This window comes from Magnolia sinica, chromosome 14 (genome assembly GCF_029962835.1).
Source record: "Magnolia sinica isolate HGM2019 chromosome 14, MsV1, whole genome shotgun sequence".
Taxonomy (NCBI): Eukaryota; Viridiplantae; Streptophyta; class Magnoliopsida; order Magnoliales; family Magnoliaceae; genus Magnolia; species Magnolia sinica.
This window is the reverse complement of record NC_080586.1, coordinates 4,596,001-4,610,908: the sequence shown is the minus strand read 5'-3', so window position 1 is coordinate 4,610,908 and position 14,908 is coordinate 4,596,001. Positions and strand designations below refer to the sequence as shown.

Below are 14,908 nucleotides of genomic sequence, written 5' to 3'. Positions count from 1 at the left end.
TCTATTTTCAATTCGTTGATTGTAATCAACCCATGTAATAGACTATTAGATAGCACTTGATCATAATCAACCTATGTAATAGTCTATTACATTGTGCCTATGGGAGTTTTGTGCTTTCATTGCCAGTCCCAAGCCAGGAAAAAGGAGTGTTGCAGCAGCTGGTGTCATACTTGTGCCATAACTTCCAGCATGAATCCGACAGAACAGGATGCATGTAGCCAACCCCAATTAATTGGGATAAGATAAGGTTTAGATGATGATGATGATGAACCATACTATATGCATCCAGGTCAACCCGAATTAATTGGGATAAGATAAGGTTTAGATGATGATGATGATGATGAGCCATACTCTATTTTCATATGATGTATGTAGTTACTGGGCATCTAGGTCAACTCTGACTAGAATAGCAACCAGTCCTCAGACCATATTAAGGAGGGCTGATGTCAGGTAGGGCAGCTAGACATTGAACTTCTGCCAAGCAATTGTGAGAAATATAAAGCCACACCCAAATAGCAAGTGAACTACCATACTGTGAGGGTAATTTGGTATTTATCACCATGTGAATTGCCCTCCAAAGCATATTAATTCAGAACTGTACATTTTTCCTTTCCACTAACTGTAGGACTAGAGAAATGTCTTTACGATTCTTACATCTACAGATGTCTTTTGGAAGTTCACGGAAAAGATTGATGATGACATTTCGAGATGGTTTTAGATTAGAATGAGCTTCTGCTTTCAGTACTAGCCATGTATCTGTAGAAATATTTGACACCTTTCCGAAGTACCTGTGAATTTTCTTTCCGTGGGTAAACCCATTAAGCAGAACTGTGAACGGAATTTTGTGACTGGTTCTTGTCTTTTTTATAGGATCTGAATAGGAGAGAGCCAGGAAACTCTTCATATGAACTTGGTTCTCGACTTCCAGAACCATGGCTAATTGACTACTCCTTTTAGCTTTATTCTTTTAAGTCATGGCCCATAGCAATTGTAGCGTTAAAAACTTAGCCTGCCAGGTAACCACAATATAGAAAGACTGAAAGCTGTGTCCCATCTCCTAACCATGTGCCCCAGACTTGTTAACTTCCATGACAGAGCAGTGAAACATATTCATTCCTTTTTGTATTACAGCTTGCCCCAGATTCCCTCGTTATGGTGTCCGCTTGTTTCTCTTACATTGGAGAGGCTGTTGTGTGGGAACCCCCTTGCAAGAGGCTTCTTCATGATGAAGAGATCGTTGACTTTGCAGCTCTTTAGAGCGTGTCCATCTTTACTCCCCAAAGAGCTCAGACCCGGATAGAATGATTAGGAGAGCAGACAAGTCAGGTGCCTTCTCAGTTCACTCTTACTCCTTCATTCATTCCAATCATCAGCAAGTAGAGGTGGGGCACACAAAATTACACTGGCACTACAATGTTCCTCCTAAGTTAACCGCTTTTGGATGGTTGGTTGGTAGGAATAGAGTTCTCACTCCCCCTCTATGCCCTGTGGTAATGATTCCTCGATTGACGTACCGTCGGGGATACTCGTATAGTGCATAGACAATCTACGGAAAAGGTCTACGATTCTCCCAAATATCTGCCTCCTTTGCATGAGTGACGAGAAGACAGTAAACCATCTCTTTCTTCATTGTCCCAGTGTGGGAGGATTTGGGCAGACATCTTGGGCCGTTTCAATATCTCTTGGTCCTTCCCATCATCGGTGGACAAGCTCCTTAGTGCCTGGCATGTGGTAAGTATTGGAATAACAGAAAAAACACTATGGAGATTGGCTCTGCTTGCGGTTTGGTGGGTGGTTTGGGAGGAAAGAAATGCCAGGTCTTTCAGAAATTAAAGGAAGATTGTCAAGGGAACTTCCAAAAGGGCTGGAATGTTGGTGATTGAATGGGCTTCTTGTGTGTCAAAGCTTAAGGACTGCGACCTCCTTTTTCTTGGGATGTAATTGGGTCGCCCACTCAGCATCCCTCGTTTTCTTTTTCTATTCTTGTTCCTGTTTTTCTGGTTAGGTGCTGTCTGTTTTTGCTTTGCTTCTTTAATAAAATCTTGTTATCTTCCAAATAAATAAATAATCTCTTTTAAATTAGACAAGATTGAAAATCAAGAGTTTTAAAAAATAAGGATTTTGTAGGACCCATGGGCCACAACCACCATGTAACAGCAGCCTATCATCTGGCAGGAACCTCAAACCAAGAATTTTTTTTACTTTCTTACTTTTGCAGAAAGTCCCAACTTGTTGATTTTGTGGGAGATTCCCTGAAAAATGACAATGTAATTCCTATTTCATAGGCGTAGGAGAGATGAAACTCCTGCTCAATCCACAGTAGCAATCTAATCCAGTTCAGGCAAATAAGTTAAATAGTTACTAAAAAGGGAATAAGAAATAAGAAGAAGAGAATGAAACCTTACCAGCCTGCCTTTCTGTTGACCCGCCCTGGGCACCAAAGCCTCGAACATCAGAAACAGTCACGCCACGAATTCCCATCTTAAGCAATCCCTACCTCATTTTTCACAAAACAAAACCCATTCAACATGTTCACTTAAAAATAAATTATGAATTTAACCAATGGGCTTGAAAACACAACATGCAATAGCATAAGCACAAACCAAAAGACTCTTCCAGAGTCTTACCGATGAAACATGCGAGACACGCCATGGCCTTGGTTGTTCCAAATTCACCAGCAGAAGCAGGTAAAACAATGTAAATTTGAAGAAAAAGAAAGAGATATTTCAATAAGCAAAAAGCAGGATATTTAACTTGCACACTGGGCACAGGTTACTTATCATGTGCTCCCACGAGATCAGATCTTTAGCACAACAGTGCCAGTTTAGTGATCTATACCGTTCATGTGACGGATCCTGCCATTGGCGGCACGTGGCACAAAAATCTTTCCAACTGGACAATCTAACCACCAGATGTGTGACTTGCAAGCTGATGGTGAAAAGGACTACCAGCAATTGCCCAGCTTCAATGGGTAGAAACACATCCATTGAATAGATACATTTGTCAAATATCAACCATTGCCCATAAGTGGCCCTCCCACGAACAGTCCAGATCATGTAGTTATTTTTCACAATGTCAAATCTCTGTCAAAGCAAACGAAAGTAGCTATGTGCATAGTACAGCAGATAGTTAAAATCAACAGGTGGGGAAAAAAAGGCACCCAAAAGTCCTATAAATGTATTCAAATTCATATCAATGCATCGAGGAAGCGGAATCCTCGGAAAAAAGAGAACCAATCGACTCACCTCAAAATCGCTTCAATTTTATAGAATTTCGACTCCAGTGTATATTCTACATTCAACCAAAACAATAATCAACAGATTCCACGAACCCATTTCGATTTTCCCTCCAAAAATCAATACCCAGAAAGGATTCACACTAACTAGAGCTTAAACCTGATTCAATTTGTAAAATTTCGCCTGCAGCGATGGAGACTCAACGAAATCTAGCATACCCATTTCGTCCTTCCAGAAAAAAATAAAAACCCAGAAGCGAATTTGGATGAGATTGAAGAGAGATGCATTGAAACGTACCTTGTGAGCTTTGAGCTTTCACTACAGGAAGAAACGATGCATTTCTTCCCAGTTTCCGCCTTCCATTGAGCTCTAGAGGTTGGGGTTTTTTCGATTTGGTAATGACCAGCCTCGAGTCGAAAGGAGGAGGTTGTTTGGGATGCGAAGAGAAGGAATTGAGCGGTCGTGATTTCGCCGTGGACGGTAGGGTGGCTGCCATGATTCGAAGCAGCTTGTTGCAGTCCCGGGTAGTGAACTGATCGTGGGTTTATCGAGGCTTTGGATCCCTTGTGAAGAACGCTGGTTTTGAGAAGGGACGCGGATTAGCTACTGACAGGTTGAGTAGCGAGACTCGCTACTGAAGTGACGTCACTAAGTTCTGCGGGGCCCACAATGATGTATGTATTATATCCACACCGTCCATCCATTTGGATAGATCACATTAAGGCATTATTCAAATAATGATGCAGATCCAAATCTCTAGTGGACCCCGCCACAGAAAATAGTGGGGAGAGTGAAGTTCACCGTTAAAAACTTCTAAGGGCCAGAAAGGTTTCCGATCAAGCTGATATTTATGTTTTCCCTTCTTTTATGTGTGATTTGATACATGAATAGGTTGGATTTCACATACACATCATGGTGGACCTTAGGAAGGTTTCAACGGTGGGTGTCACTCTCCCCATTGTTTTCCGTTGTGGGGTCCATTTCAGATTCGGATCTGCCACATTCTTTGGATCATAACATAAAATGATCTCTCCAAATGGAAGTACGGTGTGGATATAACACATACATCATGATGGGTCCCACAGAACTCGGTGACGTCACTTCAGTAGAAAGTCTCGCTATTCGACCTGTCGGTATCCGCGTCCTTTGAAAAGTGGCTTGCGCAGCTGCGGCGAGGAATGATGCTGCTGACTGCAATCGCACGTGTGAAGTTTGGAAACCCACACGCGCACGTGTTCGTGAGATTGTGGGATATTAGACGCAGTCAATGAACGCGTGGAATTGTTCCGCCAGTGCGTACCGGCTTGCACGGATTATGGTAGAAAGTAGGAGCCGATTAGGTGAGACCCCGATCCATCAAGCTGGGTGGGACCCTTGATTGTGGGGCTCACAGTGATGCATGTGGCTTAAATCCACACGGTCCATCTGTTTTGAAAGCTTGTTTTAGGACATGATCCCAAAAATGAAGTAGATCCGAATCTTAGGTGGACCATACCACATGAAAAAGTGGTGATTGAATTCCCACCATTAAAAACTTCATGGGGCCACCAGAATATTTATTTGCCATATAAGCTGTTGATAAGGTCACAAAGATCAAATTGAAGAGACAACGCACAAATACCAACTTAATCTAACACTTTGGTGGCCCATGAGAATTTTTTAACAGTCGATTACCACTGCTCCTTGTATTATAGTCCACCTGAGATTTGGATCTGCTTCATTTTTTTTTAATCACGTAAATAACAGTAGGCCCCACAGTCAGGGGTCCCACCCACACCTGTGGATCCTGGGTTTCACCTAATCCACTCGCGTGCAAAGAGGCCACCAGTTAAACGGCCTGGAAACATCCAGGAGTGGCATGGGACCGTGATCTAGACCGTCCATGCAGTGGGTCTTGCCATGACTGGGTAAAACCCACGGAAAATGGATTTGCTGCCCAGTTCGTTCTTTTCTAGTCTCTTCGGTCATTGGAGCCTATTTCGTGCTATCCAACATTCCATTTGAAGCTGTACATGGCTCTATATCTGTTTTAAGAAAAACAAAAACTTATAAAATTAAAAATATTTGGACAGGCGGACGTTTGAAAAGTATTGTAAACGATTAGCAGTGAAGAGCTTACAAGTGCCCTTTATTCCTTGCATTTTCAGCATGTTCTTATCGTTTTGGGACTTCGTCCACTCTCATCTTATCAATGGTACTATTAGAGAGTGAATTCACATTTTTTCAAGAGTCTGTTTGAATTTTAATGATTAATGTAAATTCCTAGTAAATAAATAATTATTACTTTTTCAACGGATTTGAAAATGGGTGAGTAATTTCCAATTCAAAATTTAGTCCAAAAGTAATAACTTAAATTTGTAGGTCCTACTATGATGTACATATGATATATACATGTTGTTCGTATGTTTATCAAAACATTTTGAGACATAAGTCAAAAAATAAGACAAATCTAACGCTCAAGTGCCCCACACAAAAAGAAAAAATGACCTTAATTCATCCACCATCAAAAGTTGTTTCCCTCATTGGGCCAACATTGAAATATATTTGCCTATCTAACCAATTCATGGGGTCACATGAACATGGGAAAACGCAAATATATGCTCGATGCATTACCTCCAGAGACCCCAAGAAGATTTAAAAGTGAGTGGTCGAAAACCCATTTGTTTCCCATAATGTGGTCCACTTGAGCTTTGGATCTGCCACATTTTTTGGCTCGTGCCCTGAATTCAGTTGTCATATCAAATAAGTGGGTGAATAAGCCACATGCATCACGATAGACACCACATTTACTTTGCAAGTTTTCCAATTTTGGTGTTAAAAAAATAGCAATGGTATTGAAAAAGATACATCAATTACCTAAGCAAATAAGTATTACCTATTTATAATGTAATTATGGTTGAGCTGAAAAATCAAACAACCCTCAAAGGTTTGACCCTATAAAGGCCTATTTGGGATGTGGTATTAGGTGGGAATAAGGTGGTATTGAATTGCATTTGGTATGGTCAATTCTGTTCAACACTTGGAAGCAATGGGAATGAATGGGTTAATCAAGTACCATATCATCTAATGTCAATAACGGATATGCATGATTTTTGGTGGGTTTCGAAATCAACTACATTTGTGGCCATCGGGATGATGCATGTGTTTTATCCACCTTGTTCATCTATATACATCTTTTGCACATGATACTCAAGTGCATGTATACAAGTGACCAGCATCAGTTGTGAAATCTAGTTCGTTAATTACAAATTCACACGGTCCACCTAATGTAGGCTTCACTTAATACAGTGCATTTCCCAAATGAATAATTAATTTTATCTTGGACGTTGGATTGAACGGTAAAAATACCATAGTATTTCCATAAATACGTTCCAATTGGGCCCTAAGTTTTCAGTTATGGTGTTTGTCTGGAGTGCATTTTTTTGTCCAAACAAATGGTGAAATAGTTGTCATGAGAAGTCTTGTCCATTGACAACAAGTCAGGTGTATGTCCATTCATAACAGGCGGCATGGCGTCTCTCCATAAAAGGTACTATTTTTGTACAAAATTGATCTAGTAATACAGGTGCAACAATATTTTTTAGTTAATTCATCAACAGCTCGCTAGTCTCAACTATTCCTTCATTCAATTATCATCCTCAGAGAGTTTTGTGAAGCATGTTAATACTTGCATAGTTGTTTAGTACTTAGGTACAAATTTTCATATTGAAATTCAAACCTACAAGTTCATTGCATCCATAAGACAATTGTCTTTCTCATTCATTTACACTTATTGGAGCATTCATAAAAAAAGACAACATTTATTTTGAGACATTATATATTCAATTCAAGATTTGAATCTAATAATCTATCGTTTCCATCTCAAAATTCTCTATTTCCTCCACTTTATGCTACAAAATCAATATTTTGATCCAAATAATCTATCATTTTAATCTCAAATTTTTTTATTTCCTCCACTTCATGCTACTCGATTTCATGAAGATTTTTGCATCAAATTTCATAGAATCATGGTCTCCCTCACAAGCAACTGGAATTAGCGATATCGTTATCCACTAAGTAAATGAAAAAATATGTCATAGGTCATGGTGACCATGCTTATATTGCTTTTGACCATCGATGGGTCATGTCAACTATGCATGATCTTCATGATCAGACCCTAAAAATAATAATAATAATAATAATAAAATAAATTAAAAAATCCTCTAGTGAAATAATCCTAACTTCCCAATCCCTTTTTCCTCCATCCAGCAATGACTATCATTTAGTTGCATTTCTCTAACTACGTTGGTCATATTATGGTAATTTCAAGGCATGGCCCATCTATAGTGGGCTTGTGGTAAATGATTTTGATCACCAAAGGACTCTTACCGTGAAATACTTAGACAAAGCGATACTTAGCGCAAACTCTTGTGAATGATGGTATGTTGGATTGTACGAAGACCTAGCCATCATAGGTTTGAGCCGAGATCATTAGCACCACTCGATGTGAGTGAATACCGTGGAAATGAGTGATTATTACCGTTTAATTTGTGCATTTGAAATCGGTTCAAAAGAGATAGTTTAAATTTTTGAACAACACAGTAATGTATATGATATATCCATTCCGTCCATCCGCTTTACAACAGAATTTTGAAAGATGAGCTAAAAATTGAGGAAGATCCAGCACCCGGGTGGCTCACACCAAAAAAAGTAGTGGCTCAAAAAAATTTAACGATAAGGGTTCAATTAAGCTTTGGATATGCCTCATTTTTTAGCTCATGCCATAAAGTCAACTGACATAATGGATGAACGGTGTGGATAAGCGACACACATCACAGTGGGACCCACAAATATTTTGCAGCCTTTTTTATTTTTGTGTTTAAAAAAAAAAAAAGCAAAACGTCAAATCAAAAAGCAGGAAAATGAGTAGAGAAATAATCACTGTCAGTTTACCAGGCATTTACCAATAAACTAGAAAATCAAATACACCATAAGTTTCATAGACCTATTGTAGTGCTTGTGTGACAACAACTCCATCCACTAGCCAAAGGCAAGCCATGGTAAGATGGGGGCTAGTTATTAGGGTGACCAAAACACAACTTTTTAGGTTAGCCGCCGCTTATAACAAAGCCTAACAAAATTACTTTTTCTTTTTTTCGCTTTTAACTTCAACTTAAGTGGGCGTCTATGCTCCCAGGATCAAGCTAGGTGAGAGGCACGTGTTGAATACATTCATTTGTTAAATTTATTCCAACATTTTGTGACGTAGTTACATCCAACTGGCTCATTTAGCAGCTTGTATTTAGAGTGCATTAGAATCCAATTTACAATTAGGGCTCGTTTGAATGCTTGTAATTGGAATACAGTGAAATGTAATTCATGTCGTAAATAGTGTCAATGTGAATTGAAATACTCAACTATGGATGCCTCTATTTAGAATACGTTAGAATTCAAAATTGTGTTTGGATGTATTGTGTAAATTAATTTGATATAATAATATACCAAATTAATATATGTGACATTGGATATGATAACTGTAATGAGCCCATTGAAAAATATACTTCGAAAAAAGAATAACGAAACTTCAAACCTTGGGTAGGCTCACTTTAAAAACTTCAATTGTTTATGTAGCTTGCAACCGATTCCCAACGTTTTAGGAGGACTCCAATTCTCATCATTTTGCTGCATTCCATTCATATTAATTCAAGTTACCATTGTTTACCATCAAACAAACAACTATTTTTACTATACACATCCATTTATCACTGATCGCAACCATTTACCATCAACCAAATGACCCCTTGCATTAGAAATAAGTTGATTTTGAATCATTAATTGTGTTAGGCATCTTGTGATTAGAATTCACTAAAATTAAAATAAAATAAATTTGGTAGGATGCTTCAAATTGAATGCACCGGAAATCTTTAGTATATTTGTAATAACATGAATCCAATTAACTCGATCAGTTTTAATAACCCAAATTAGTATACACATATAACATTTAACAAAATGATTATAATATGCCCTTTGAAATGTATACTTTATAAATAAATAAAAAAAGTTTCAAGCTTTGTGTGGGCCTCATATGCAAAGATCATAGACAAGTGACTCACCAATGTTTTCTAACCTAATAATCAGTTTAGATGACTCACGTTTGGACAATTTTGATGAATATATTGGTGTAATTTTAATAATGTAATAGGTAATTAATTAGATTGTTTCGAGTATCATTGGACTACCTTTAAAAACATGGTAAAAAGTCATTTTGCATAAATTACAACGAGTCATGTCAAGATAAAAGAAAATTTAAAACACACCAAAATATACGTTGTTATTTACTTTTGATTCAGAGTACCATGTGCTGAATTTTAGTGCATTTACCTCTAATTACCCGAGTTACAGGGTGCCAAGGGGGATGTTATTAGATTGGCCCACTCATAAGGACAAGGCATATTCAAATTACGCCGCACCCAATGATTGTACCCAATCACACCATGTGCATCGATTAATATTAAAATCTTCCATGGACGGATAGTCCTAATGAATGTGTTATATATCCACATCAACCATCTGATTTTTTAGATCATTTTAGGTCGTTGTCCTAATACTTAAGCATATCCAAATCTCAGGTGGACCACCCCACAAAACAGTGGTGATTTGAGTACCCACATTAAAAACCACCCAGGGCCCACCTAAGGCCCATCGTAATGTTTATATACCGTCCAACCTGTTGATAACGTCAAACTAATGTGTGGATGCAGTTTGGTTACTTAGGCTGGCTACCAGTCGGTGCTCTGTGAGCCCCATCATGATGTGTGCGTTTCATCCACGCCGTCCATAAAATTTTCAAGATCATTTCACGACATGAGCCAAAAACCAAGATAGATCAAAATCTCAAGTGGATCACATCACAGGAAACCATGTTGATTAAATGCCTACCATTAAAAATTTATTTGGGCCACAAGTTTTGGATCAAGCTCGTTTTTATTTTTTTCCCTTCACTATATAATCCAATAAATAAACTGGATGTCAAAATAAACATTGAAGTGGGCCCTATGAGGTCTTTAATGGTGGACATTGAATTGTTATATTGTTTTCCTATGGTGCAATCTGCCTGGGATTTAGATTTGCCTTATTTTTTAAGATCAAACCATAAAATGACATGAAAACATGGATGGACGCCATGGAAAAAACAAATAATTCATGGTGGGGTCCACAGAGCACACAATGAGTAAATTGATTTTAATATATCAAATTAATATACATGACATTCGATATGGTAATTGCAATAAGCCTATTGAAAAAATATACCTCAGCAAAAATAAAGAAAATTTTAACCTTAAGTGGACAATAAAAGTCAGTCCACTTTAAAAAGTCCTTACCATTTTCAGAATTTGCCTATGAATCCTATCCTTTTAGGGGTATTCCAATTCCCATAATTTTGTGTGCATCTATTTATCATCAATTACAATATTTACCATCAACCAAATGACTCCCTTCCCTTGGAATTAAGGTGACTTGGAATCATTAACTGCGTTGGGCATTTTGTGATTGGGGATACAATAGAATTGTAATTTTTTGGTTGGATGCTTGTAATCGAATGCTCTAAAGATCTCTAATATATTCATAGTAATCTGAATTCAATTAACTCAGTGAACTTTAATATTTCAAATGAATGTACATATGTAATATATCAACGAAATGATTGTAATAAAATATATTCTTACACAAAAATGAGAAAATTCCAAACCTTTGTGTGGGCCACAGAATGCAAGGATTGCAAACAACTGACTCCCTAACGTTTCTAACTTAATTGTCAATTTAGATGACCAACGTTAGACAATTCATATAATTTTTAGACTACTAGGGGTGCAACGAAATAGTAGCCGAGTAATACCTTTGTTACTCGTGTGACTTTCTTACCTTTAAAAATAGGATAAAAAGTACTTTTACATAAATTACCTCTTATTCATGTTAAAACAAAAGAGATTTTAAAGTACCCAAAACTAAAAGTGCTGCCATCTATCGCTAATTTTATAGCGCCGGATGTTGAATTTTAATACACTTACCTCCAATTACTCCTGATTACAGGGTACCAAGTGGAATGCTATTAGATTGGCCTACTCATCAGGACAAGGTATATTCAAATTAGGTGGCACTTCGTGTGCCGTCAATTGATATTAAAATCTACCATAGATATCCCTTATGAATGTGCTGTATATTTATGTTGTCCACCTGATTTTCGAGATTACTTTAGGATGTTGTCCTAATACTGAGTAGATCCAAATCTCAGGTAGACCACACTACAAAAACAATGGTGATTTGAATGCACACATTAAAAATTACCTAGGCCAGCTTAAGGTCCACTATAATATTTATATACCTACTAATGTGTTGATAATGTTAAATAGACATGGATGAAATATATGGATGCTTTCTTGATCCAAAATTTTTATAGTCCATGACTTTACTTTTTAACGAAAAATCACCACACTTTATTGAAGTAGGGTACCTTTGAGATTTGGATCCGCTTAAGTTTTGGGATAACCTCATAAAATGAGATGGAAAAACAGATGGACAGAATGGATATACAACACATTCTAATGGTTAGGGTAACACCCACTCTTCTTTTTTTTTTTTCACACCTACACACACCACTACACACTCACATCAGTGAAATTTCAAACCGTCAACTAGGTGTTAAACCTCCTTAGAGTCTACCACCAGATTAAGAGTAAGGACTTAGGGTAACACCCACTTACGTGTGGACGGGTTTGGCCACCCTCTTACGTGTGGACCGGTTTGGCTACTTAGGCTAGCTACTGGTCGGCCATCCATGGGATCAATCTGATGTATGCGTTTCATCCATGCCGGCCATCTATTTTTACAAATTATTTTATTGCACAAGCTAAAAATGAAATAGATCAAGATCTCAAGTGGACCACATTACAAGAAATTGTGCTGATTGAATGCATACCATTAAAAAATTATTGGGGACCCACAAGAGGTTTGGGTCAAGCTCTTATTTGCATCATGGGAGGTTTTTAATGGTGGACATCTGATTACTACTGTTTTCTGTGTTGTAGTTCACCTGAGATTAAGATCTGCCTCATTTTAAAGATAAAGCTATAAAATTATCTCAAAAAAATTGATGGACGCCATAGATGAAACATACACATCATGGTGGGCCGGTAAAGTATCCACGAGTAGCCACTTGGTTACACGCAGCATAAAGCCTTTTTTGGGAAGTTCCTGCACAAGGATGCTGGGTAAAGCCCCCTGTAATATATGTGAGAAAACTATTGTGTTTAAGAAATGTGACAAAAAATAAGGTAGATAAAAAACTCGATCAAACGATTGAGAAAATTGGGAAAAAAATTTCCTACCGTTGAAACCTTCTTGGGCTCCACTTTGACGTGTATCCAAACCGTTTATAAGGTCATTTCAAATGGGACGATGTGAAAACACCACAAAGATAGCCCGCTACAAAACTTTTAAGGCCATAAGAATGCTTCAACGGTGGCTGCTGAATTCTCACTGTTTTCTCTGTCGTGTGGCCCAACTGATTGTTTGATACACCTAATTTTTGGTCGAATGTCCTAAAATGATCTCGAAAAACGGATGGACGGGGTGGATATCTCATAAACATCTACGTGGCCCCCATCCGGCATCCTTCCGCAGGAAATTCCTCGGAAAGGCTTTCGCAGGGAATCCGCGTCCTGGCCCAACCACGCAGTGGATATTTCCACTACCCATTTTTTTCAGCACGTGCTCACGTCACGTGATCCCACGACCAGGAAAAGGGAAGAGAAGACCTCAGAGCGTGGCGCCTATAAAACCCTAGACATCATAAGAGGCATGGCGTAGCGGCAGCTCGATTTCCTTCTTAGGTTGAGGGATCAAATCCCTCTCTTATTTCTCTTCCACACCCTAAAAACACACCAAACGGATTTTTAGGGTTTTCTTATCTCTCTGCATTCCTTCGCCTGTCTTGCTCTTTCCGTCTCCGTCTTCCAGCAACAAAGGTATGGCGTTTTATTCTCTTCGTTTATTCGTTTTCTCCGAGGTAGGATTTATTTATTTATTTTTTTTTCAGATTTTCTCTCCATCTTTTCTGCAAATCTGTTATGTTTTCCTAGGGTTTGAGGTCTGGTTTTGACGAATCTAGATTTTTTTTTTCTTTTCTTTATGCGTTTCATCCGAGGTTTGTTCTCAAGGACTCGTAGAAAATGGAAATTATGTATGTATTTTGCGGTGGTATGATAATCATGCAAATAGATAAGTTGAATGATTTATGGGGATCTCAAAATTTGGTTTCTGCCCTGTCATATGGGGTTTCGAGACTGAATTGGCTTGGTTTGGTGTATCAATCGGGCAAATAGGTAAGTCGAGTGATCTCTAGGGCTTGGGTGATTGTTGAAATTTTGGGTTCTGCCCTGTCACATGGGGTTTCGAGACTGAATTGGCTTGGTTGATGCATTGTGTCGTGGTATGATAGTCGGGCAAATAGTTGAGTTGAATGGTTTCTAGGGATTGGGTGGTTGTTGAATTTTTGGTTTCTGTCCCGACATGTGGTTTCGAGGCTGCGAACAGGCTTGTTTTGACGTATTGTGTTATGTAGTGACAATCAGGCAAATATATAAGTTGAATGATTTGTAGGGCATGGGTGGTTTTTGAGATTTTGGTTTCTGCCATGTCATATGGGGTTTCGAGGCTGAATTAGCTTGGTTTGATACATTGTGTCTTGGCGTCATTGTATGATAATTGGCAAATAGGCAAGCAAGTTGAATGATTTATAGGGTTTGGTGGTGGTTGAAATTTTAGTTTCTGCCCTCTCATATGGAATTTCGAGACTGAATGGGCTTGGTTGGAGTTTTTCCAGGGTTCATGAAGTCTCAAAATCATGTTTCTTCTTCTTCATCTTCTTTTCATATATTTGAAACTCGAAGTGCCATTTATTAGTATCGTTTTTTCCCCCTCATATCATTCAGCTTGAAACACAATAAACCAGATTAAGCTGATGATTTCACCCAACAATGGCCATCTACCTGATTTCTTTCTTTCTTAGGTTTCATAACTGGGCTGCAATTTCACAGAAGTCTGGTTTTAGACCTTTTTTTCTCCTCTCTTTTGAAGGGTCAATGGTAAAAAAAGGGATTTGGTTGGTGTTCAGTGGCAGTTTCATGGAACTTGGGTTTTAGATTTTGGTTCAATGTTCAGAAATGGCATTTGGTTATTTTAATCCTTCAAAAATAAAAAAAAGGCATTTGGTTCTTTCATATTTTTTATTTTTTGAAAATTTGGTTGAATGATTGGTACTTTGATTAGGATGATACTTTTAGGATTTATATCCCTGAAAAGGAAAAAGAAGAAAAGATACCTTTAGCGTTTATAGGGTTGCAATTTTATGAAGGGTTAGACTATGGCACGTAAAGTGAGTTTTCTATTCCCAAAAGAGAGTTAGTGGTGCGTTCGTAATATAGACTTAGTATTCATTTAAGTCCTTTAGCCAATACAGACTGCCCAAATCTTGGACCCAATTAGTGGATGCGGCGTATGTGAATACATTGATGGGGCGATCCTCACCTTTCGGGCATCAAATAAACAGTTAGAGGGAAATGGTGAATAGTTCAAATTCATTGGCCTTATCAGATGGCTTTTATTGTCCAATCAGTGTTGTTTTGGCTATTTTC

The 14,908-nt window shown here is 38.2% G+C and overlaps 1 protein-coding gene across 1 annotated transcript in view; it reads right to left on the bottom strand.

Annotated features, from left to right (window-relative positions):
* LOC131225113 (nitrogen regulatory protein P-II homolog) overlaps positions 1–3,826 on the bottom strand; it is a 29,178-nt gene extending 25,352 nt beyond the window's left edge. Inside the window, exons 1-4 of the mRNA XM_058220542.1 lie at positions 3,534–3,826; positions 3,246–3,291; positions 2,628–2,655; positions 2,406–2,493 (exon numbers count right to left, since the gene is read on the bottom strand). Coding sequence (XP_058076525.1) covers positions 2,406–2,493; positions 2,628–2,655; positions 3,246–3,291; positions 3,534–3,732 — 361 coding nt within the window. The 5' untranslated portion in view covers positions 3,733–3,826. The remainder of the gene's footprint in view (positions 1–2,405; positions 2,494–2,627; positions 2,656–3,245; positions 3,292–3,533) is intronic.
* Positions 3,827–14,908: the final 11,082 nt, after the last annotated feature.